We start from the raw sequence: 26,578 nt of genomic DNA on the forward strand, positions 1-26,578 counted from the left end.
ATCAACTCGCGCTTGACCGATACAAATGTAATCTCAAGCAGAAATCTGTGATACCCCATCTCGTATTGTAAGCGAAATAAACAACCAACCCTGTAAAAAAAATGTAATCTCAAGCAACGTTAATGCAAATCTTTCAACATCTATGAAACTCTGAGCTTCCGACTTAAGCCACATTAAAGAAATTGTACGCTGAATTCATACCTTCAATCAATGAAACTTTTTTACAATTTGTTGCTATCATATAGGAAAAACCAGAATATCGGATAAATGGAACAGAAACAATGAATCACAGTCAAGCATTAAGCAATATTTATTGGATAGAACATTCATTCGCCGATAAGGCGCAAGCGTACAATCAAGCATAAACTTATGCATCAAACACATGAAATCATCCCCCTCATTGGCGTTCCACGTTAATTGACGATCAATGAATATTCTTAAGCTATCATCACAAACATTTATTTCAAACTTGTATCAAATAAATGGAATGCTAAAAACATCTATCGATTTCTCTTTAGCACACGAAACGTTAACAACTCGCAAATGAAAACCAGAATAGATGCAAACCATTGCATGGCGGTAAACCATGCGAATGGCCAGAGGTTTTCCATTTTCACGATGGTTTTGTCAAAAATATCTATGGCTTCGGTCTTCAAACGTCGCATTCTTTGAAAAGCAACGATTACCATCTGTCTCCACCTTTGTTGTAGTCCCGCCTCGAACACTGTTCTCCGAAATTTTGCAAAATGATGTTGGTAGATAGATTTCATTTCGAATTCAAAGACTGCTAACCTTTCGGGAAAAGTCTGCTCCAAGAAGTCAAGCCGTTGTTTTCCATTCGTTGGATCAAAATTCGCAATATCGACGGCCAACAGTTCCAATTCGTAACGGAAGCTTAAAATTGATAACCGGTTCAGCTCCCCGACAATACCAAATTTTAACTGAACACCATCCAAGGGTAGATTAAACGCTTCTAAATCGAATGTTAGATTATTTATAAACAATGGAATGTTCCGCTCCTTTAGATCACGTATGGTGCGAGGATCAGGTTCCGTCGGTCGCTCGATGCCATAGGAAATAACAAACGTTTCGTAGGCACATTTCAACTGAAACAACAGGATGATCATGGCGACAGCGAACAGTTTTTCACATCGTCCTGTGAAGCGTAGGTTCCGTTTCTCAAAACCGAACAACGCAAGAGAGAACAGATTGTTTTGCAACAGATTTGGAACAGCATGATGCCCTAGACATGATAATAGACATAGTGCCAAGAGAGCTATCCACACTCCTGGTGAGAATGGCTTAAGAACCATCGAGCTGATCGATATGGGGGCTCCGCGTGGGGCAAGAATGGCTAATTTTACCATTTCTATTCCATCGACCATTCTGGTAGAATGGTTTGCGTAAAACAACCGGGGCATAAGTATGATTGACCTAACTCTAGGCAAACAGTTTACAAGAGGCTCTGATAAACTGCAAATCAATTTGATCACGTTACACCGAATTCCAAGCCATTCAAAGAACAACTTAAAAAGCATTATATCCTCCCCGGAAACGTTTCCGGACTCAAACGTGTAAACGTTTTCGACGTACACAGCATCCACTTCCGTTGGTCCTAGCGTGAAGAGTCGGTCGTACAGCACTTTTTCCACCGTTGGAAAACCAGCGTGTAAAGTAGGTCTAACCGGGTTATAATCGAAAGTGTAAACTGCGTCTACGTTGTACGCTATCATGATCACATTAAGTATACCATGTGAAAAGAGTGTTTTTGCTACCAGCGGAACCTGCGACAAGTCATTCGCTTTGAATAATATAAGTACTATCGAATGGTATGGTATCGCGAGTAACCACGCCTCCAATATTCTATAAGTTACTATTTCGTCCAAATGTTCCATCACAATCACAACCACCGTTGGCGTCAAATACGTTGGTTCATATTCTGTCGAAAGATCTGCTTGCAGTAGCACCATTTCTTCACCCAGAAACAAGTCTTGAGCAAGTGAATTCTGCACTAATGATGAGGTCGAGGACAAGCTGAACTGCAGAATCCAACAAACTACTGTGCCACGGTAACCTTCATTTACTGCTAAGGTTATATTTCTTACATATTCGGTGACTTGTTTGGTTTTCACGACATCTAATGATTGTCCTTTGGTAACCAATGCCGCTAGCAGAAACAGTTTGATATACACCTCCATCGTCAACCTTCCACCGAACGCGAAAAAACCAGAACTAACGATCAAGTTGAATGAAAATTCTTCATTTGAAGTTACATTTATATGGATATTTTAATTACTGCGCTCATGTAACTGTCAACCGACGCCGGAGTAATCAAGCTAATTGACGTTGGATCGTTACCAAAAGCAATTCATATGATTCACAAACGTTTCATGTTCTAGGATTATTAAATCTGGTAAAACCTTGATGATACATTATTACATTTTGGATTTGTATGCTGGAAATTCTAGGCCTCTGGTGCGGTAGATAGAAAAGGAAAGTCAAAGTTCAAACCCGTCAACGGAACAATAAAATTTGCTTCTATATTTATCTTCGACCTTGTTATTTTTTTATAAAATATGTTTACCTTCTGTACTTTTCAACCAGTTTAACCGACAATACTTCGCTGATATATACAAGAAGCGATATGAACCACTGACTAGTAAAAAAAATTGACACAAGTGGAAATTTTTTACTCGACACGGGCAGTAATTCATTTCAAGGCTATAAACGAAAGTTTATCAACGTTCATGCCTCTACCGAAGACAAAGAAGAAGAGGAGAAGGACCTGTTCTACGGCCGCGTCAGGAAACTCTATGAAAGTTACCAGGTATGACCTTAAAATCATCCTGGGGGACATCAATGCAAAAGTCGGTAGGGGAACCCACAGTCTACACGCGAACAGTAATGAAAATGGTAGTAGTACCTTCTTTTAGTAGTAAAGGTAGCCCCTTTACTCCGAAGGTGAACTGCTGTCCCTGCAAGGAGATAGAGATCTGATCAGCAACCAGCCAGAGGTTCTCTCGTGGTGAGCTCAGTACTTCAATGAATTACCAAATGATCAGTTAAACGAACAGGGTGAGACTCGACCAGCAGATGAAGTCATGCGTCAGCCACCTAGCATTGAAGAAACACGAAAGGCTATCCGTCGCCTCAAGAACAACAAGTTACATGGCAAGTATGGAATAACAGCAAATCTAGAGAACAAAATTCATCGAATGATTCTTCTTCTTCTTGGCGTAACGTCCTTCTTGGTCATGCCTGCCCGTTAAGGGCTTACGAGACTTGTTTCCCTGTTGTACGTGGATAGTCAGTCCTCTCGTAAAGGGGAGGGTCCGGTCTCGATTGGGATTCGATGATTACTGAGATATGAAATAACGAATCGATGCCATGTGACTGGATGCTAGGTATAATTTACCCCATAAACAAAAAGGGAGATACTGCAGGGGTATTACGGTGTTGATTACCGCCTACAAAATATTGTTCCTCGTTCTTCAATAACGACTTCACCCATTCATCATGCTTCAAGTCCTGGAGAAGATGGCAGAGTACCAAGAAAATACTTTCCATCTCTTCATTGACTTAAAAGCCGTATATGATAGCATAGCCAGGGTAAAACTTTACCAAGTCATGAGCTCATTTGGAAACCCGGCTAAATTAGTCAGACTTGTAAGAATAACCATGATCAACGTCAGTTGTCAGGTGAGGGTGGATGGAAAAAAACTCAACTTCCTTTACTACCACCAAGGGACTGCGCCAAGGGGATGGGCCTGCTTGAATACTCTTCAACCTAGCGCTAGAGAGGGCCATCCGAGACTCGGAGGTGGAAACTTCTGAGACCATCTTCTATCAGACAATCCAGATCCCGAAAAAAGCTGATGATATTGATATTATTGGTAGAAGACTCTCCTATGTAGCAGAAGCATACCAAAGGATAGAGCGCGCGGCGAATAACCTCGGGCTGCAGATTAACAAGGAAGAAAACAAGATGATGGTTGCACCATCAGCGGTCCTGCCTACGCGGGGATGACGTACAAGTTGATGACCGCACTTTTGATGTCGTTCAAAATTTCACCTATCTTGGGTCAAAGTTCAGCACCGACAACAACATTGAAGATGAAATCGCGATAGGGTGCTGGCAGTCAACCGGTCTGAGAAAACTCTTCCTGTCAAGACAGTTGACACTGGGACTATACCGGACATACATTGTGCTCACATTTGCCTCCGAGACATGAACACTGTCAAAATCTGACGAAACCCTGTTACCCGAGTTTTGGCCCGGATATGAGGCGAGACAATGGAGGAGCCGATAGAATGAAGAGCTCTACTGGCTGTACGGAGACTTCACTGCCGTACATCGAATTAGACTCGCCCGGCTCCGGTGAGTTGGTCATGTCATGCAAATGACACCGGACCACCCAGCCCGTAAAGTCCTTTTAGGCTATCCCCAAGGACAAAGGAGGCGTGGTAGGCCTAAATTGAGGTGAAAGGATGGCGTAGACGAAACCGCCAATAAAGCCGAGATACGGAATAAGACCAGTGTGGCGAACGACCGTAAGCGGATTCGGTTGAAGCTTCGTCAGGCCAAGATCGCTCAGCGGTTGTAGCGCCACATATGTAAATAAGTAAGTATTGGATACACCGGAATATCGGAAAATTTGAACAGAAACGATGAATTCAATCAAGAATTAAGCAATATTTACTACATAGAACATTTATTCGCCGATAACGCATGAACGTACAACCAAGCTTAAACTTATGCATCAAATACATGATAGCCTTATCACACTGGTCACCAATAGTGGGATTGGTAAAGCCACTGTACCGTCAAACGAGGGGGCCGTTGGTGAAATGAGCTTGCTCAATACATCAGTTTGACAGTCAAGTGACTTTGCCAAGCCATTGGTGCCCAGTGTGATAAGTCCATGAAATCATCCCCATCATTGGCGTTCCACGATAATTGTTTTGAATGAATATTCTTAAGCTATAACCACATACGTTTATTTCAAATTTGAATCAAACAAACGGAACACTGCAAACATCTATCGATTTCTTTTTAACAAATAAAACGTTAACAACTCGCAAATGAAAACAAGAATAGCTGCAAACCATTGCATGGCGGTAAACCATACGAGCGGCAAAAGGTTTTCCATTTTTACAATGTTCTTTTCATAAATATCTATGGCTTCGATTTTCAAACGTCGAATTCTTTGCAAAAAAACAATTACCATCTGTCTCCACCTTTGTTGTAGTCCCGCCTCGAACACTGTTCTTCGAAATTTTGCAAAATGGTGTTGGTAGATAGATTTCATTTCGAATTCAAAGACTGCTAACGTTTCGGAAAAAGTCTGCTCCAAGAAGTCAAACCGCTGTTTTCCATTCGAGAGGTCTATATTCACAACATCGAAGGCTAATAATTCCAATTCGTAACGGAAACTTAAAATTGCTGACCGGTTCAATTCACTAAAAACACCAAATTCTAACTTAACGCCTTCCAAGGGTAGATCAAGCTCTTCAATATCGAATGCTAGAGTATTTATCAACAATGGAATCTTCCGCTCCTTTAGATCACGTATGGTGCGAGGGTCTGGTTCCGTCGGTCGCTCGATGACATAGGAAATGACTATCGTTTCATAAGCACATTTCAGCTGAAACAAAAGGATGATCATGGAGACAGCGAACAGTTTTTCACATCGTCCCGTGAAGCGTAGGTTCCGTTTCTCAAAACCGAACAACGCTAGAAAAAGCAGATTGTTTTGCAACAGATTTGGAACAGCATGATGCCCTAGATATGATAATAGACATAGTGCCAAGAGAACAATCCACACTCCTGGTGAGAATGGCTTAAGAACCATCGAGCTGATCGATATGGGGGCCCCACGTGGGGCTAGAATGGCTAATTTTGACATTTCTATACCATCGACCATTCTGGAGGAATGGTTTGTGGATAACAACCGGGGCATAAGTATGATTGACCTAGCTCTAGGCACACATTTTATCAGGGGCTCTAATGAACTGCAATTCAATTTGATCACGTTACACCGAATTCCAAGCCATTCAAAGAACAACTTAAAAAGCATTATATCCTCCCCGAAAACGTTTCCGGACTCAAACGTGTAAACGTTTTCGACGTACACAGCATCCACTTCCGTTGGTCCTAGTGTGAAGAGTCGGTCGTACAGCACTTTTCCATCGTTGGAAATCCAGCGTGTAAAGTAGGTCGAACCGGGTTATAATCGAAAGTGTAAACTGCGTCTACGTTGTACGCTGTTCCGTCTAGATCGGAAGCTACGGAACGCCTGAATGTAGGCAATATAGTTTAGAACCAAACCTTTAGAACAGAGTACAGAATAGAACTGTACAACGTGAAACGATAAGAAAGACGTAGCAAGATTACAGCGATAAGCACTGTTCATCGCTAGTACAGCATGGTGTAGAACTAGGATTAAAAGCAGTAGCTAGGATTTAGATATCGCTATAATCCCAAGGGGATTTTTGAAATATTTCCGGCCCCTGGTCCGACCCGTTTTCGCGTCGAAAACGGGTCGGTCCAGGGCACGATGCGCAGTAAATTTCGACCCGATTTGACGGCGATGTTGACGAGCTGTCAGATTCAAATTTTATGGTGGGTTCAAATTCAAAATGGTGGGTTCGAAAAAAATATCCGTCTAGGTTCAAAAATAATATCCTCTCTAGGTCTGTTTTTCCCTCCTCATTCCTCTATCTTTCCCTCTTCACTCTCCCCTCAGCCTCTTCCTGTAATGCACACTTGATTCGATATTCTTTCTTTTTTTACTGTCGCGGTCATGGTTAACAGTGGTCGTGAATACATTGGAGGTAGCTGTTGAAGAGAAATTTATATTGTTTGGTTAGTGAGGATTGAACACTTATCGTTATACATACCATACGATGCGCAGACCGGTTGATCCATCGGCGATGTTGGAAAGTGTCTTGTTGATTGTCAGTTTTATTTTACGTAATGATGGATACATTTTCTCAAAATTTCACTCGCGGAATAAAGTAGGCAGTATGAAATCATGAAACTAGAGGTTGGTAGTTGAAAAATTTGATGAAGTTTGTGCATTTTAATAATGTGCTTGATTTTTCCATTGTGCTGTTTTTTAGGTTTTAACACTTAATTGACAGTGACTGTAGCATATTTTGCTCAGAAAGCACTCGCCAATAAAGTGTTATGAGTGAAAGTATTCATGCTACGACATCCACCGGGACAATCCATGAGAAACCAACCGAAACAACTGAAAACCGGCTCAGGACATTCCATCGTCACAGTGTACCTTTTCTAATTCCACCAGCATCGACAAATAACGGTAATTATTGAAATCATGTTACAAAGATAAAACTTTTTATTTGTACCATTTATAAGACATATACTGTGTATCATTTATTTTTAACAGGAGCTTTCAACGGCAACCTTCAAAACGATTACATATCATACAGCATCTCAGCCATCGATTTCTGGTAAGTGAATCAGAGAACAACTCTTCTTTCATTAGTTGCATGAGTTTTGTAGTCTGCAAGGCTTGCATTATTACTTTACCACTGTTTCGTTTCGCCAGCCCACCAGCAGTCGCTTCATGATGCTAAGATCGATAAGATGCAAACGATTCACTACCACGACATCCTGGACTATGTAAAAAAAAAAATTAAATCTTAAAGAGGTGTCATCGTTCTTTGGTGTCCTGGATAGGCGCCTTGCCTGAATCCTCCATCAGTTCGTTGTGATGCTCTTGCTAGAGTGTCTGCAATAATGGCCCTTAGATGTATCGACACATGTTTCCCGTTGATGTTTACTCCATATTCCACGAGGTTGTTCATCTCCGTGACAATGAGACGTAAAGATGCCTCAACGTTCGTCGGCTTCCTCCTACCACAGAAAATAGTTCTCGTCATCACTGGTACTTTCAGCATCTCTTGGATATTACATAATATTGGCCAAAACTCCATGCTGCCACGTCTATGCAATGGTAATCCATCCATTGATATATGTTGGCATGAATAAGTGTTGCATTGCTAAAAAACAAGAAATAAAAATTAGCTATTTACACTCACAATTATAACTGCACAGTTTGAAACAAACTTACCATAGTTGGACAGATAAAAATGTTTCTATTCCATGATTCCAATACGGGCCGCCGCTTATTTCCATTATCTCGATCGATGGCTTACGGTTGGTTCCTAATAATGTTCTTGCGCTTGCGCTCCAAATTATTATCTACGATATCAAGTAGTGTTGAAAGCCCCATTTCATCCACATAAACTCCATCTCGATTTTCAACTGGCAGAAATTGCTTCCACAGGTACAGCAGCTACATGTACAGCTTCGATATTTGCTGCAGATTGCTACGATGCGAACATGTTTTCACGATTATCGGATCGCCGATAGAAAACGCCACTATTTCGCAAACGTTTTAATTCGGGTTGCCGCCACATTTTCAAAGGATTTATGGAATAAAATATACACCAAGTATTTACAACACACTGCACGACCGTTTGTTTCAAAATGTAAACAATTCCTCAACGGGCTGTTGCTCACACGCACAAGTCTATGCTGTTGGGAACATAACGCGAGAGAAAAGGACGGAACGATAGAGCAGACAGCATTTGGATTGTCATCAGGAAGTGAGGGGTATGACAAACAGTGGAAGAGTGGTTGCGGGGTAACTCTCCCGTTGTGGAGGGGTTTTTTTGTATGGAACTTTCATGGGTTCGGGTCGAAACGCCATTTTTTCTCTCCTTGGGATAGCATCCGATCGTGGGATGCCTTGAGGCCACGAATTTGAAGAAATAGATGGAGAACTTGGAATAAAGAAGCGTAGGCATTATTTATCAAGGCAATTAGATCCGAAACTGAATCCGACCCACGGTAGTTCTCTTTGGACACCTTTTTGCCGTCTAAGTCTCCATAAGTTGGAAAGGAAGAGTACTAGTCTGTTGGCCTGCCCATCGACTTTGCTTTTATTTCCAGAGCGAGTAACCTTAATCCGCGGAGGTTACTTCCGAGCTCTTTCCATCCAGGCAGTGGTGGCTTCCATCCGCTGAAGTCACTCCCTGGATCCTTCCTCACGCCACGAGGAAGGTCGGTGCAAATCTGTGTGTAAGTTCGTTCGGCCGCACACCGAACATATGGTCCAGTCGAACCGGATCCATTGTGCTAGTGAAAAGTGAAAAGACAACCCGATGCCACGAGTTAGGCACACCCCATCGAAGCAAGTGGATTCCCCAGCGAAGACGCCGAGTGAGCCGACAGCGAGTACTTCAACAAGTGAACCCCAGGACAGCGAGAAGATGGAAAAGGCGCTGAAGACGGCAGTCCGTCAACGAGCTCAGATCAACGCCAAAATACTGAGAGTCGAGCAGACGCTGAAGGAAACGAAAGACCTAACCGTTTCTCAGCTGAAGGTGCTCGCCAAAAATGTCGCGACCGTCTACACCGAATTTAGCGCCATACACACCACCATCGTAGGCCTAATTCCAGACAGCGCAATGGCAGAGCAGGACGGCGTATACGACGAGTTCGAGGAAGTATTCTACGAGGCGTCCAATAGAATCGAGGAGTTGCTGCTAGCCGCGGAATCGAAGACAACGAACAACAAGCCTGCCGCGGCTCAAGTTGTCATCCAGCAGCAACCGCTCAAGGCACCGATCCCGACTTTCGACGGCACTTACGCTGCATGGCCCAAGTTTAAGGCCATCTTCGAGGACCTGATGGCCAATGCCGGCGACAGTGACACTATGAAGCTGTATCACCTTGAAAAGGCATTGGTCGGCGAGGCTGCAGGTGCAATCGATGTCAGCATTCTCAACGCTGGCAATTACAAGCAAGCCTGGGAGATTCTGACGGAGCGCTTCGGCAATCATCGAGCCATAGTGGACAGCCACATCCACGGATTGCTGAACCTCAAAAGGATGACGTCAGAAAACTTCCACGAGCTAAGAGCTCTGGTCCAAGAGACTTCCCGGCATGTGGAAAGTCTCAGATTCCTAAAACAAAACCTGGAAGGAGTGTCGGAACCAATGGTGGTCCATCTGTTGGTTTCGGCTTTAGACAAATCAACCCGAAAAGCCTGGGAAGGGACGCAGCGGAAAGGTGAGCTGCCCCGTTACGAGCAGACGATGGCATTTCTAAAATCCCGATGCCAGATTTTGGAAAATTGCGCAGCAGCGTCATCATCAGCTCCTGTGGCCAAACTAAAGAGCAACCATCCGCTTCCCCCTAGACATCCAGCCCAGAAGAGCTATACAGCAGCGGTCATTCAGTGCGAAATCTGTGGTAAGGACCATCCAAATATAAATTGCCCAGAACTGCTGAAAGGGACACCACGGGAAAGAAGTAACACCGCACAAAAAGCAGGACTATGCTTCAACTGCCTACGGAAGGGACATCAGTTACGGGAATGTCCCTCCAAGAGGAAGTGCTACAAGTGCCAGCGTCGCCACCATACGCTTCTGCACGACGACGTAGCACCCACCAGCCAACCAACTATTTCCATGGCAGCAGAAGTAGAACCTCAACTTCCGATACCAAGTGTGCATCCTCCATCGACAGCGGCAGAGTATGGCGGACCAACGGTACGGGAACAACTTTCGACAGCATGTGCATCGCAAACCATCAAACCCAGTAAGAATGTCCTTCTGTTGACGGCCGTGGTCAACGTACTGGACGCCAAGAACCAGCCACATCGCTGCCGCGTCCTCCTAGACAGCGGTTCTCAGGTCAATTTCATTGCTGAAGAAATGGCCAACCGTCTAGGACTGCCAAAGAGACCGGCAAACGTTCCGATCGTGGGAATCAACGCGTTGCGCACGCTCGCTCGCGACAAGTTGACCGTTACCATACAATCCCGAGTGAACAGTTACCAAACAAGCTTGGAATGCTTGGTAACTCCAAAAATAACTGGCACGATCCCATCCTGCAACATCAACATCGACAACTGGGACATTCCGGAGGGAATAACCTTTGCTGATCCAACGTTCTACACGCCAGACAAGGTTAATTTACTGATCGGGGCTGAGTTGTTCTTCGATATACTCAAGCCAAGCCAACTCGATCTTGCCGATAATCTACCTCGTCTGCAAGATAGCCAGTTTGGTTGGATTGTGTCCGGAGCCATAGTAGAGCAGCAGATTACCATCCCAGCCATATATTCCCACCACGCTTTGGTCGACATCGAAAAAATGATCCAGCAGTTTTGGCAGATTGAAGAGGTTCCAGACGTCCCGGAACGATCCATCGAAGAACTTGAGTGCGAGAACCATTTTCTAACTACATATCAAAGGGACGAATCTGGAAGGTTCATTGTGCGACTACCGTTTAACAAACAACAAACCCTGTTGAACAATGGTCGTACGGTAGCCCTCAAACGGTTTATGATGTTGGAGAAACGACTGCTTCGCAACCCAGAGCTACAACAACAGTATGTGGAGTTCATCCGAGAGTACGAAACTCTAGGGCACTGCCGACAAATCCGTGAATCCGATGATGTACCCAACCAGCTATCCTACTATCTGCCACACCATGCGGTTTTGCGGCCATCTAGTTCGAGCACGAAATGCCGAGTCGTGTTTGACGCCAGTGCAAAGGCATCTCCAGCCGAGTTATCGCTCAACGACGTGCTGCATGTAGGACCAGTTGTACAGAACGATCTCTACTCCATTGTTCTGAGATTTCGAATGTACAAAGTAGCCTTTTCGGGAGACATCGCCAAAATGTATCGTCAGATTCTCCACGCTAAAGAAGATCAACGTTTCCTGCGGATTTTTTGGAGACCACACCCTTCCGAGCCACTACGAGTCTTCGAGTTGTGTACAGTTACCTACGGTACAGCATCAGCACCATTTCTTGCCACCAAATGTTTGCTCCAATTGGTCGAGGAGGACGGGGATGCCTTTCCGATTGCATCCCGCATAATAAAGAAAGAGACATACATGGACGACGTTCTCTCAGGTGCGGACTCGGTTGAGGAAGCTATAGAAGCCCAACACCAACTTAAGCGGCTTCTCAACCAAGGAGGGTTTCCCATCCGCAAATGGTGCTCAAACTCGCTGGAGTTTCTTGAGCATATTCCAGTAGAAGAGCAAGAAAAAGCCATCCCAATGGCCGAACGAGGAGTGAACCAGGCGATAAAGGTGCTTGGGTTACTCTGGGACCCAAAAGCAGATCATCTATATATCGCTCACCAGCCGAAGCCAGTCGCAACAGCTGACCAAAGGGTTACGAAGCTCATAATTTATTCAGAAGTAGCCAAATTCTTCGACCCTCTGGGGTTAGTGTCTCCGGTCATCGTGTTGGCTAAGCTACTCATTCAACGTCTTTGGAAGCTGAAAACTGACTGGAACGACCCCATCGACGAAGGATCGATGAAACAGTGGCAAGAACTCCAACCATCCTTGCAACACCTGCATCGCATCCAGACTCAAAGGTGCGTCACATTTGAGGGAGCAACGTCGTACGAGCTGCACGGATTTTCCGACGCCTCAAATGTGGCCTACGGGGCTTGTATATACCTACGAAGCCTGTTTCCTGATGGTTCAGCGAAGCTATGTTTGCTCACTAGCAAATCCAAACTGGCTCCACAGCACGACGTTTCCATCCCACGCAAAGAGTTGTGCGCCGCTCTTCTCCTCACCCGGTTAGTACAAAAGGTTTTGCCAGCCCTGAATTTGAAGTTCCAAGAAATTGTGTTGTGGTGTGACAGCACAATTGTTCTGGCTTGGATTAGAAAACCATTGAACCAGCTGCAGCTATTCGTCCGAAACCGAATTGCGGTAATCCAGAAACACACGGAAGAGTGTCGATGGGAATATATAAGGTCTCATCACAACCCAGCTGACATCGTTTCGAGAGGCATGCTACTAGAAGCCTTGGAAACCAACAACCTCTGGTGGAGTGGACCCGATTACCTTCATGAGGCGAGCTATATGGTTAATCCAGCAGATCCTGTTCCTGAGGATGAACTTCCCGAATTAAAAGGAGTGATGGCCAACCCAACCGTGACTATTGAACCATTTTCATTTTTTGAACGGTTTAGTTGTTTTCGAACGGTTCAAAGAATCATGGGATACGTTCTCCGGTTTGTGGAAAATTGTAGAAGACCGTCAACTCAACGACATACCAGCCAGTATTTAACGATTCCCGAGTTGCGCCGTTCTACTGAAGCGATCATCCGTGTCACCCAACTCATCCATCTTGACGACGAAATCCAGCGAGCAGTGAAAAACGAACCCTCGAAGAAGTTTGCAAACCTTCGTCCAATCTACTCTGAAGGTTTGCTCCGTGTGGGAGGCCGTCTGGATCAGTCTCTTCTACCCTTCGAAAGCCGCCATCCTATCATTCTACCAAACAAGGATCCAGTTAGTCGTCTTATGGTTCGACAAATGCATGTAGAGTTACTTCATGTGGGACAAACCGGCTTGATGAACGCCCTACGTCAACGATATTGGCTCTTGAACGCACGCTCCACGATTCGGTCTATCACCCGAAAATGCATCACCTGCTTCAAGACCAACCCAGCCCCCGTAAGCCAGTTGATGGGTAACCTGCCAGCCGCCAGAGTGACGCCATCACCACCGTTTGCAGTTACCGGAGTGGACTACGCCGGTCCAATTTTCATCAAGCAAGGTGTTCGTCGTTCAGCAATGATCAAGGCATACATAGCAGTCTATGTGTGTATGGCAACAAAGGCAGTTCATCTAGAAGCAGTGTCTGATTTAAGCACAAATGCGTTCATTGCATCTCTCAAGCGGGTTATCAGTCGACGAGGAATGATGCAGCAGATTCACTCGGATAACGCAACAAATTTCCGAGGCGCAAAACGAGACTACCTGAATACACTGCAACCTAGGAAGAAAAATCTACGCAGCCTGCCGAATGTTCGCGAAGGAATGATCGTCCTCATCCATGATCGACAACAGCCTCCGCTCCATTGGAAGATGGGCAGAGTGGAAGCAGTATATCCTGGTGAAGATGGCCTTGTACGAGCGATTGATGTATTCGTAGACGGAGCAACATATCGGCGACCCATAACAAAAATTTCTTTATTGCCCATAGAAGAGTAAGAGTAACCCTGAAATATTGAGTAGCCTCAACGGGGGGTGTATGTTCCGTCTAGATCGGAAGCTACGGAACGCCTGAATGTAGGCAATATAGTTTAGAACCAAACCTTTAGAACAGAGTACAGAATAGAACTGTACAACGTGAAACGATAAGAAAGACGTAGCAAGATTACAGCGATAAGCACTGTTCATCGCTAGTACAGCATGGTGTAGAACTAGGATTAAAAGCAGTAGCTAGGATTTAGATATCGCTATAATAGCATCCGATCGTGGGATGCCTTGAGGCCACGAATTTGAAGAAATAGATGGAGAACTTGGAATAAAGAAGCGTAGGCATTATTTATCAAGGCAATTAGATCCGAAACTGAATCCGACCCACGGTAGTTCTCTTTGGACACCTTTTTGCCGTCTAAGTCTCCATAAGTTGGAAAGGAAGAGTACTAGTCTGTTGGCCTGCCCATCGACTTTGCTTTTATTTCCAGAGCGAGTAACCTTAATCCGCGGAGGTTACTTCCGAGCTCTTTCCATCCAGGCAGTGATGGCTTCCATCCGCTGAAGTCACTCCCTGGATCCTTCCTCACGCCACGAGGAAGGTCGGTGCAAATCTGTGTGTAAGTTCGTTCGGCCGCACACCGAACATACGCTATCATGATTACATTAAGTATACCATGTGGAAAGAGTGTTTTTGCTACCAGCGGAACCAGCGACAAGTCATTCGCTTTGAATAATATAAGTACTATCGAATGGTATGGTATCGCGAATAACCACGCCTGCAACATTCTAGCAGATATTGTTTCGTCCAAATGGTGCATCACAATTACCACCAAGGTTGGCGTCAAATACATTGGTTCATATTCTGTCGAAAGATCTGCTTGCAATAGCACCATTTCTTCACCCAGAAACAAGTCTTGAACTAGAAAATTCTGCATCAATGATGAGGTCGAGGACATGCTGAACTGCAGAATCCAACAAACTACTGTGCCACGGTAACCTTCTTTTACTGCTAAGGTTATATTTCTTACATATTCGGTGACTTGTTTGGTTTTCACGACATCTAATGATTGTCCTTTGGTAACCAATGCCGCTAGCAGAAACAGTTTGATATGCACCTCCGTCGTCAATCTTCCACCGAACGCGGAGAAACCAGAACTAACGATCAAGTTGCATGAAAATTTTTCATTTGAAGTTACTTTAATATGGATATTTTAATTACTGCACTCATGGTCAACCGACACCGAGAGTAATCAAGCTAATTGAAGCAGGATCGTGTCCTAAAGCAATTCATATGATTCACAAACGTTTCATGTACTCCGATATTGAAATCTAGATAATCCTTAATGATACATTATTACATTTTAGATTTGTATGCTGGAAATTCTAGTCCTCTGGTGGGGTAGATAGAAAAAGATAAAAAAAAGAAAAAGTCGAAAAGAAGTCAAAATTCAAAACTATCAACGCAACAATAAAATTTTCTAAATTAAAGACTCTCCTATGTTGCAGAGCATACCAAAGGATAGAGCAAGCAGCGAATAACCTCGGGCTGCAGATTAACGAAAAAAAACCCAACATGATGGTGGTACCATCAGCGGTCCTGCCAACAATTGCCGAAAGCCTACGCGGGGATGACGTACAAGTTGGTGACTGCACTTTTGAAGTCGACCAAAACTTTCACCTATCTTGGGTCAAAGGTCAGCACCGACAACAACATTGAAGATGAAATTAGCACTAGGGTGCTGGCAGCAACCCGCTCTTGTAACAGTCTGAGTGAACTCTTCCACTCACGATATCCGTCAAGACAGTTGAACCTGAGACTATACTGGGCATACATAGCACCAGACGAAACCCTCCTAGCCGTGATCAAGGGGAAGATGCTCAAGAGGATTTTTGGCCCCCTGTGTGAGCAGGGACTATGTAGGACCCGATAGAATGACGAACTCTATCAACTGTACGGAGACTGCACTGTCGTATAGCAAATTAGACTCGCCCGGCTCCGGTTGGCTGGTCATGTCATGCGAATAGCCGGACGACCCAGTCCGTAAAGTTCTTTTAGGCTATCCCCAAGGACAGACGAGGCGTGGTAGGCCTAAATTGAGGTGGAAAGATGGCGTAGACGAAACCGCCAATAAAGCCGAGATACGGAATAAGACCAGTGTGGCGAACGACCGTAAGCGGATTCGGTTGAAGCTTCGTCAGGCCAAGATCGCTCAGCGGTTGTAGCGCCACATTTGTAAATAAGTAAATATTGGATACACCGGAATATCGGAAAATTTGAACCGAAACGATGAATCACAATCAAGCATTAAGCAATATTTATTGGATAGAACATTCATTCGCCGATAAGGCGCAAGCGTACAATCAAGCATAAACTTATGCATCAAACACATGTAATCGTCATTGCAGTTCCACGTAAATGTTTTGATCAATTAATATTCTTGTGCTATAACCACTAACATTTATTTCAAATTCGAATCAAACAAACGGAACACTACAAACATCTATCGATTTCTCTTTAATATATGAAATGTTAACAACTCGCAAATGAAAACAAGAAAAGCTGCAAACCATTGCAGGGCGGTAAACCATACGAGCGGCAAAAGGTTTTCCATTTTCACAATGTTTTTTTCATAAATATCTATGTCTTCAATTTTCAAACGTCGAATTTTTTGCAGAAATACAATTACCATCTGTCTCCACCTTTGTTGTAGTCCCGCCTCGAACACTGTTCTTCGAAATTTTGCAAAATGGTGTTGGTAGATAGACTTCATTTCGAATTCAAAGACTGCTAATCTTTCGGGAAAAGTCTGTTCCAAGAAGTCAAGCCGTTGTTTTCCATTCGTTGGATCAAAATTCGCAATATCGACGGCCAACAGTTCCAATTCGTAACGGAAGCTTAAAATTGCTGACCTGTTCAGTTCACTGAAAACACCAAATTCTAATTTAACACCATCCAAGGGTAGATCAAACTCTTCTAAATTGTATGTTTGATTAATTATAAACAATGGAATGTCCAGCTCTTTTAGATCACGTATGGTGCGAGGATCGGGTTCCGTCGGTCGCTCGATGACATAGGAAATGACTATCGTTTCATAAGCACATTTCAGCTGAAACAACAGGATGATCATGGCGACAGCGAACAGTTTTTCACATCGTCCCGTGAAGCGTAGGTTCCGTTTCTCAAAACCGAACATCGCTAGAAAAAACAGATTGTTTTGCAACATATTTGGAACAGCATGATGCCCTAGACATGATAATAGACATAGTGCCAAGAGAATAATCCATACTCCTGGTGAGAATGGCTTAAGAACCATCGAGCTGATCGATATGGGGGCTCCGCGTGGGGCAAGAATGGCTAATTTTAACATTTCTATTCCATCGACCATTCTGGAGGAATGGTTTGCGCAAAACAACCGGGGCATAAGTATGATTGACCTACCTCTAGGCACACATTTTACAAGAGGCTCTAATGAACTGCAATTCAATTTGATCACGTTACACCGAATTCCAAGCCATTCAAAGAACAACTTAAAAAGCATTATATCCTCCCCGGAAACGTTTCCGGACTCAAACGTGTAAACGTTTTCGACGTACACAGCATCCACTTCCGTTGGTCCTAGCGTGAAGAGTCGGTCGTACAGCACTTTTTCCATCGTTGGAAATCCAGCGTGTAAAGTAGGTCTAACCGGGTTATAATCGAAAGTGTAAACTGCGTCTACGTTGTACGCTATCATGATTACATTAAGTATACCATGTGGAAAGAGTGTTTTTGCTACCAGCGGAACCAGCGACAAGTCATTCGCTTTGAATAATATAAATACTATCGAATGGTACGGTATCGCGTGTATCCACATCTGCATGTTGCTAGGAGATACTGTTTTGTCCAAGTGTTCCATCACGATCACCACCACGGTTGGCGTCAAATACGTTGGTTCATATTCTGTCGAAAGATCTGCTTGCAATAGAACCATTTCTTCACCCAGAAACAAGTCTTGAGCAAGTGAATTCTGCATCAATGATGAGGTCGAGGACATGCTGAACTGCAGAATCCAACAAACTACTGTACCACGGTAACCCTCTTTTACTGCTAAGGTTACATTTCTCACATATTTTGTGGTCTCGTTTGCCCTTTGAATGTCTAATGATTGTACTTTGGCAACCAATGCCGTAAACAGGAGCAGCTTTAGCTGAATGTCCATGGCTACCAACGAAGTAAAATACACTGATGGTTCTTCCAGCTTTATTTCATTGCAACACTGAATTTCATCAGTTAATGGATACAGAAGGGAGATATAATTGGAGGTAACGCTCAACCTAGATACACCTTGGAACATCTAATAAAACAAGTAATTAATGTATGTGCACATGACTTGATGGATGTATGTGCTCATGACCGACCGCGCGAACCTGCAACTCGCGTCAATTTCAACCAAATTTTTTACGTAATCATTTTACAGGTACACCAAATACTGTTTTAAAGGACACAAGAGTTCTTTTTCATCCTGTCTGCAGCGAAAGTAGTATTTTTGGCTTATATAGCCTTTGAGCCGTGTGGCTTCTTTCGCCTCTTGTCTGCAGTGAAAGTAGTAGTAGTAAGTATTGTTTATAGAGGCTTCGGGCCGTGTGGCTTCTTTCGCCTAATATCTGCAGCAAAACATCGGCATCTGGCATCGAACGGTCTATTCCAGCTTAGTTGTGTCCGCAACAGCCTAGACCGTCAACTCGATCTGGTGATCGCCAACGAAGGGTTGGCCGAACTATACCCAGCAATCCAGAAAAGCGTAGGTCCACTGCTCCCTATTGACCCTTATCATCCAGCCCTCGAATTAACCCTAACTCTTAAGATTAATGTAGCAAGTAATGCAAGTCGATCTTCCCATTCTCGTCCTAGTTATAGTCCTGTTAGGCAGTTTAACTTTAACTTTAGTAAGATTAATGTTCCAAGACTTCGTTCTTATCTCTCAAATGCTGATTGGAGCCTGTTCCATGAGGCCACCTCTGTCGATGTTGCTCTACACTCCTTGAACCACATCATCACCTCCGCTTTCCCAATGTGCTGTCCCCGCTTGAAACCCCCTCCCAAGCCACCGTGGTCGGACCGTACGTGGTATGTGTTGAAGCGTGACAGACGGCGGGCGCAACGCGCATGGAGTAGTTCCAACACGCCGCATAGGAAACAGGTGTACAAATACGCCTCAACTGCATTCCGCATACATAACCATGCTCGCTATGGTTCTTATATAGCCAGAGTCCAACACCAACTATCCCATAACCCCGCATCTTTTTGGCGATGTATAAATTCCCGTCGGAAATCCTCGTCCATCCCGTCTACAATGACTTTGGGCAATGTTAGCGCCTCTTCACCCACCGAAATCTGCGACCTTTTCAAAATTCATTTTTCGGATACCTTTGCGAATTCCACTGCAACCTCGACTCCTCGAGCTGATGGTTTGCCTAACGCGCCTGTGGGTGTCTTGGACATTAATAGTGTGGTGCTTGACGAGGCCTCGATACTCCGGGCTATTCGCAAAATTAAGGGAGGATGCTCCCTTGGTCCTGATGGTATTCCTGCCATCATATACAAATCTTGTAGCGATATCCTTGTCCCTCATCTCTGTAAATTGTTTAACCTTTCCCTTTCCTCCTCCTGCTTCCCATCCTTGTGGAAGTCTTGCTGGCTGGTACCAATCCTAAAAAAAGGAGCGCGTAATTCGGTCTCTAATTACCGCGGTATATCCAAAATTTGCACCTGTGCCAAGATCCTTGAAACTTCTATCCATTCCCATATCCTCTCCCATACCAGCAGAGTCATCTCGTTCAACCAACATGGCTTTCTGCCGTTCTGTCGTCACTAACCTTATGTGTTTCGTCACTCGGGCCTCTGTATCTATCGATGCTGGTCTCCAATTCGACGCCATCCAGACGGATTTTAAAGCTGCCTTCGACAGGCTCCCCCACGATCTGTTGTTGGTCAAGCTGGAGAGACTGGGATTTGGCAACCCGATGTTGGCCTGGTTCGAGTCGTTTGTATCAGATAGGGTATATCACGTCAAGTTGGAATCTGCCTTATCCGATCAGTTTTCTAGGGGCTCTGGTGTGCCTCAGGGTAGTGTCCTTAGCCCTTTGCTATTCCTCTTGTTTGTAAATGATGTTAGCCACGTACTTCCTCCCAATTCATTCCTTATGTTTGCTGACGATCTAAAACTGTTCAGTCCTATATCCTCTGTAGCTGATTGTCTTGCTTTTCAATTCCTTATTGACCAGTTTTCCATCTGGTGTTCCGCAAATGGATTATCCCTGTCCCTCCCCAAGTGTGCTTCGATCTCCTTTTGCCGATCTGGCCGCCCGCTGCAGTATGAGTACAAGCTTGGTAATGAGCTATTATCCAGAGTGTCCGTCATCAAAGATCTTGGTGTCTGGATTGACGATCGGCTTTCTTTCACTTTGCATCATGACAAAGTGATAGGTAAGGCTTATCAAACTCTTGGACTCATCCGACGCATGGCATCTGATTTCACAGATCCCATGTGTCTCAGAACCCTCTATTGTAGCTTGGTCAGGTCCCATCTGGAGTTCGCTAGTGTCATTTGGATCCCGTCCTCTCCTTCTGTCATTGCAAGGTTTGAAAGCGTCCAGCGAGCTTTCACGCGCTTTGCGGTTCGTAGAGTGTTTGGTCCAAGCACCCCGTTGCCCCCCTATGCTGTCCGTTGTCAGGTTCTGAATCTTGAACCATTGGAGCTGAGGTGGCGGGCCTCTCAAGCTCTCTTTGTAGCCGGCCTGCTATCCCAATCGTTGGACGTTCCCTTCCTTTTATCTTCCCTAAATTTTTACATCCCATCACGCCCACTTAGACCTCGTCCTATCCTCTCCCTGGCTAGGCGTCGAACCCAGTTCGGCGCCAATGATCCGTTTCTCCGTGCAGTGCGGGAATTTAATGAGTCTGCTGATCTGTTCGACTTCAACACCTCCCTCTCCACCTTCCGTGCCAACCTTCGCCATTCTCCTTCCTCATAAACTGTATCCGTTCTATTCCCTTTCCATTTTTGCAACATCGCCATTTCCATCACTGTTCTGTTAAACTGTATGCCCCCGCTAAGAATTTGTTAGATTTAAGACTTTATAGAGTGTGAAGCTTGAGGCAGACACCAGTAAGCCAATAAATACAATACAATACAATACAATACAAAAGTAGTAGTAGGAAGTATGGCTTATAGAGGCTTTGGGACGTGTGGCTTCTTTCGCCTCTATAATCTGCAGCGAAAGTAGTAGTAGGTAGGACTTATAGAGGCTTTGGGCCCGTGTGGCTTCTTTCACCTCTCTGCAGCGAAAGAGAGCGATCGTAGCTGGAATCGGGTTTATATACCAACGAACACGAGTCCAGGACTCGTTCGTCCTTCGTGGTACCGTTCCTCGCTGCTAGTTCCAGCGATGCTGTCGTTGACATCTAGATGGCTCCGATGGTCGCCACAGCTGTATTTAAGAAATTGTTTGCTGAATTCATACCAGCAAGCAATGAAAATAAATTACTCATTTATTACTACTGTATTGAAGAAACCGGCATATCGGAAAAAATGAACAGAAGCAATCAATCACAGTCAAGCATTAAGCAATATTTATTAGATAGAACATTAATTAGCCGTTAAGGCGTGCGCGTACAATCAAGCTTAAACGCAACTTATGGATCAAAGAATTATAGTCTTATCATACTGGTCACCAATGGTGGCGTTGGGAAAGCCACTGCACTGTCAAACGAGGGGGCCGTTGGTGAAATGAGCTTGCTCAATACACCAGTTTGAAACTCCAGCGACTTTCAAAAGCCACCATTGGTGACCAGTGTGATAAGGCCATGAAATCATCCCCATCATTGGCGTTCCACGTTCAATGAAATTCTTAAGCTATAACCACTAACATTTATTTCAAATTCGAATCAAAAACGGAACACTAAAAACACCTATCGATTTCTCTTTAATATATGAAATGTTAACAACTCGCAAATGAAAACAAGAAAAGCTGCAAACCATTGCATGGCGGTAAACCATACGAGCGCCCAAAGATTTTCCATTTTTACAAGGTTTTTTTCATAAATATCTATGGCTTCGGTCTTCATATGTCGCATTCTTTGGAAAGCAACGATTACCATCTGTCTCCACCTTTGTTGTAGTCCCGCCTCGAACACTGTTCTCCGAAATTTTGCAAAATGATGTTGGTAGATAGATTTCATTTCGAATTCAAAGACTGCTAACCTTTCGGGAAAAGTCTGCTCCAAGAAGTCAAGCCGTTGTTTTCCATTCGTTGGATCAAAATTCGCAATATCGACGGCCAACAGTTCCAATTCGTAACGGAAACTTAAAATTGCTAACCTGTACAATTCACTGAAAACACCAAATTCTAACTTAACGCCATCCAAGGGAAGATCAAACTCTTCTAAATTGTATGTTTGATTAATTATAAACAATGGAATGTCCAGCTCTTTTAGATCACGTATGGTGCGAGGATCGGGTTCCGTCGGTCGCTCGATGACATAGGAAATGACTATCGTTTCATAAGCACATTTCAGCTGAAACAACAGGATGATCATGGCGACAGCGAACAGTTTTTCACATCGTCCCGTGAAGCGTAGGTTCCGTTTCTCAAAACCGAACATCGCTAGAAAGAACAGATTGTTTTGCAACAGATTTGGAACAGCATGATGCCCTAGACATGATAATAGACATAGTGCCAAGAGAGCTATCCACACTCCTGGTGAGAATGGCTTAAGAACCATCGAGCTGATCGATATGGGGGCTCCGCGTGGGGCAAGAATGGCTAATTTTAACATTTCTATTCCATCGACCATTCTGGAGGAATGGTTTGCGCAAAACAACCGAGGCATAAGTATGATTGACCTAGCTCTAGGCAAACATTTTACAAGAGGCTCTGATGAGCTACAATCCAATTTGATCACGTTACACAGAATTCCAAGCCATTCAAAGAACAACTTAAAAAGCATTATATCCTCCCCAGAAACGTTTCCGGACTCAAACGTGTAAACGTTTTCGACGTACACAGCATCCACTTCCGTTGGTCCTAGCGTGAAGAGTCGGTCGTACAGCACTTTTTCCACCGTTGGAAATCCAGCGTGTAAAGTAGGTCTAACCGGGTTATAATCGAAAGTGTAAACTGCGTCTACGTTGTATGCTATCATGATTACATTAAGTATACCATGTGGAAAGAGTGTTTTTGCTACCAGCGGAACCAGCGACAAGTCATTCGCTTTGAATAATATAAATACTATCGAATGGTACGGTATCGCGTGTATCCACATCTGCATGTTGCTAGGAGATACTGTTTCGTCCAAGTGTTCCATCACGATCACCACCACGGTTGGCGTCAAATACGTTGGTTCATATTCTGTCGAAAGATCTGCTTGCAATAGAACCATTTCTTCACCCAGAAACAAGTCTTGAGCAAGTGAATTCTGCATCATTGATGAGGTCGAGGACATGCTGAACTGCAGAATCCAACAAACTACTGTACCACGGTAACCCTCTTTTACTGCTAAGGTTACATTTCTCACATATTTTGTGGTCTCGTTTGCCCTTTGAATGTCTAATGATTGTCCTTTGACAACCAATGCCGTTAACAGGAGCAGCTTTAGCTGAATGTCCATAGCTATCAACAAAGTAAAATACACTGATGGTTCTCTCAGCTATATTAAACTGCAACACTGACTTTCATCAGTTAATGGATGATTCAGAAGGGAGATATAATTGGTGGGGAACACCCAACCTAGATACTCTCAGGATTCTAACGCAAATAAACCTTGGAACATCTAATGATAAAAGTAATTGCTCACACGATGTGCACACGATTCTGATCTGAACGGCAGATAAAACAAATAATTAACTAAATTAATATCCTACATTAGCGAATGAATGACATTTTAGCATGGCTTTTATTTATTCTTAACTAACTCATTTTGATGGCAATTTGAGACCACTTTCGCTCTCGCAAACCTGCAACTCTCAACGATCTGCAACGAAAAATAAAAAAATCAAGAATAATAAATCTCTGTAGTTTTTTATCAATCATACTATCAAGAAATAAAAAACACATAACATTTAATTTGGACTACGATACTTCGTGAAGAAACGACAACTGACGATACAACATCAAATCGATTGGGTGCCGTGGAAGCGTCGCTCGAGTTGGTATTTAGTGTTTAAAATGACAGAAAGATTACATTTTGGTCTGTCAAACTACCATTGCTGCATGCTGCTCAAGTGATGATCACACCTCATCTCCCGAGCTCGCGGTTCGTTGGTACAATGACCAGATGTTGAAAATACTCACAACCATCAACAACAAGCGTTGGTCGTCGGTCCTCGATCGCACGCACACAATTTGACGCGAACCATGCGTGTTATCTTGCGTTTAACTAACAGCATAGCTTGATGTGCGCATGGGGACGTCCAACACGCGAACGCTGAACGCACCAACGAGCAGTGTCTCACGAGCAGTCGCGCAATCAAGTGTAACCACATCATGAGCACGGACGAGAAATACGTTTTCTACGGCGGACCACTGGAAGAGCCGATCGAGGCGGGATGTCGTTCGCTGGGCGAGCTGATCATCAAGCGGCTGAAGGAGAATGGAGACGAAGTAGCTTTCGTAAGTACCGGAGCAGTGGACGCTTTAAGCGATGCGCCACAGGTTAATTGACCTTCGCCCATTCACTAGATTGATGCGGTGACGGATGAGAAGTTCACGTACGCCGATGTGCTGGAGCGCTCGGTGCGGTTGGCGAACCGGTTCCACCGGGTGGGTATCAAGAAGGACACGGTGGTGGCGGTGATGTGCGAGAACCGCATCGAGCTACCGATCGTCACGTTTGCCGCGACGTACCTTCGGGCGATCCCGATCCTGCTCAATCCGGGCTACACCGCCTCCGAACTGGCACACGTCCTGAAGCATACGCAACCACGAGCAATCTTTGCGTCCCCGTTTGCAATGACCACCCTGCAACCGCTCCTGCGCACGGTTCGATCGGTGAAACTGACCGTACTCTTTGGTGACAAACGACCTCACCCAAAGGTGACTTTGTTCCGCGAGCTGTTCGACCGTAACCGGGCTCAGTTCATCACCTTCACACCGCAACCGGTTCAGGTAAACGATCAGGTCGGGCTAATGATACTGTCCTCCGGTACAACGGGACTCCCTAAAGCGGTCCAATTGACGCACTACAACGTGATGTGTGTGCTGGCGTACATGCGCGAGAATGCTAGTATCTTCCCATTCGAGCAGATTTGTCTCGGACTGCTGCCGTACTTCCACGTGTACGGCTACATGGTGCTGCTGCACTCGCTACTCAACAAACGCCAGCTAGTGTCACTGCCAAAGTTCGAACCGACCCTCTTCCTATCGTCAATCGAGAAGTACCGGGTGACGATCGCCTCCCTAGCACCACCGCTGATGGTCTTTCTAGCTAAGAGCCCCCTGGTAGACAAATACGATCTCAGCTCGCTGGTGTTCCTCGGTTGCGGAGCGGCTCCACTAAGCAAGGAGCTCGAGCTGGCGGTTATGAAGCGTCTGCCGAAGCTGCAGATGATTCTGGTCGGGTACGGACTGAGTGAGACTTCGCTGGGTGTGATGACCCGCGCCTCGGACGTACACGGAAGCGTCGGCAAGGTGAACAAGCTAAGCTGGGTGAAGGTGGTGGATGTGGGAACGGGACGCACGCTCGGCCCCAACCAGGTCGGTGAGATCTGCGTCAAGGGTCCGCTGGTGATGAAAGGCTACCTGAACAACGCCAAGGAAACGCGTGAAATGTTCGACCGGGATGGCTGGCTGCATACCGGCGACACCGGGTACTTTGACGAGGACGAGAACTTCTTCATCGTCGACCGCATCAAGGACCTGATCAAGTACAAAGGCTTCCAGGTGCCACCGGCCGAGGTGGAGGCAGTCCTGCTGACGCACCCATCGATCAGGGACTGCGCCGTGATAGGACTGCCGGATGCGGCCGCCGGTCAGCTTCCGTTGGCGTTCGTCGTGCTTCAACCTGGTGCCAATGTGAGCGAAGCGGAAGTACGGGAGTACGTCGCCAGCCGATTGTCCAAGCAGAAGCAACTGCACGGTGGCGTACGGTTCGTGCACGAGATCCCCAAGACGGCCAGTGGCAAGATTCTACGCCGTGAGCTGCAGGCTCTGCTCACGAAGGCGAAGCTCTAAGCGCTCCACTTATCGCGAGTCCCAAGTGAAGTGATAGCGTACCCGGTTTCTGCAGGTCACTCCGATAAAAGAACAACACCCCATATGACTTGCGGGAACGAGGTAGCCCATATAATCTTGATGTAGCGTATAGTCAATAAATAAAAACTCCTACCTCCCGGCGCTTGTCCCCCACGCAAATATTTGATTGTTTTGCTTTCCCTCCACGCTGGACGATAAGCTTACGGTGATACGCGTAACGTCGTGGTCATGATGGTGGTGGTAGTTTTCTTTTCTATGCCGGCTGAGGTCTGATAACGAATGA

The 26,578-nt window shown here is 45.0% G+C and overlaps 3 protein-coding genes across 3 annotated transcripts; 2 read left to right on the top strand and 1 right to left on the bottom strand.

Annotated features, from left to right (window-relative positions):
* Positions 1 to 33: 33 nt before the first annotated feature.
* Positions 34 to 2,198, bottom strand: LOC131284935 (uncharacterized). Its single transcript, XM_058313794.1, has 2 exons — positions 687 to 2,198; positions 34 to 90 (listed from the first exon to the last, which is right to left on the bottom strand). Exons 1-2 carry the CDS (start codon positions 2,196 to 2,198, stop codon positions 34 to 36), a joined length of 1,569 nt encoding a protein of 522 aa, XP_058169777.1.
* Positions 2,199 to 9,303: 7,105 nt separating this feature from the next.
* On the top strand, positions 9,304 to 18,542 carry LOC131284936 (uncharacterized). Its single transcript, XM_058313795.1, has 2 exons — positions 9,304 to 11,637; positions 18,522 to 18,542. Exons 1-2 carry the CDS (start codon positions 9,304 to 9,306, stop codon positions 18,540 to 18,542), a joined length of 2,355 nt encoding a protein of 784 aa, XP_058169778.1.
* Positions 18,543 to 24,588: 6,046 nt separating this feature from the next.
* LOC131289977 (uncharacterized) lies at positions 24,589 to 26,274 on the top strand. Its single transcript, XM_058319345.1, has 2 exons — positions 24,589 to 24,714; positions 24,784 to 26,274. The coding sequence occupies exons 1-2, from the start codon at positions 24,589 to 24,591 to the stop codon at positions 26,272 to 26,274; spliced, it is 1,617 nt and encodes a 538-aa protein (XP_058175328.1).
* Positions 26,275 to 26,578: the final 304 nt, after the last annotated feature.

Source organism: Anopheles ziemanni, chromosome 3 (assembly GCF_943734765.1).
Source record: "Anopheles ziemanni chromosome 3, idAnoZiCoDA_A2_x.2, whole genome shotgun sequence".
Classification (NCBI taxonomy): Eukaryota; Metazoa; Arthropoda; class Insecta; order Diptera; family Culicidae; genus Anopheles; species Anopheles ziemanni.

Excerpts from the sequence above, each read along its gene's own strand:
- LOC131284936 (XM_058313795.1), top strand. The coding sequence starts at position 9,304 with ATGGAAAAGGCGCTGAAGACGGCAGTCCGTCAACGAGCTCAGATCAAC. Across the intron at positions 11,638-18,521 it reads CGCTCAACGACGTGCTGCAT|GTACACCAAATACTGTTTTA; the intron begins GTAGGACCAGTT and ends ATCATTTTACAG.
- LOC131284935 (XM_058313794.1), bottom strand. The coding sequence starts at position 2,198 with ATGGAGGTGTATATCAAACTGTTTCTGCTAGCGGCATTGGTTACCAAA. Across the intron at positions 91-686 it reads AACAAAGGTGGAGACAGATG|GGTTGGTTGTTTATTTCGCT; the intron begins GTAATCGTTGCT and ends TTTTTTTTACAG.
- LOC131289977 (XM_058319345.1), top strand. The coding sequence starts at position 24,589 with ATGAGCACGGACGAGAAATACGTTTTCTACGGCGGACCACTGGAAGAG. Across the intron at positions 24,715-24,783 it reads ATGGAGACGAAGTAGCTTTC|ATTGATGCGGTGACGGATGA; the intron begins GTAAGTACCGGA and ends CCCATTCACTAG.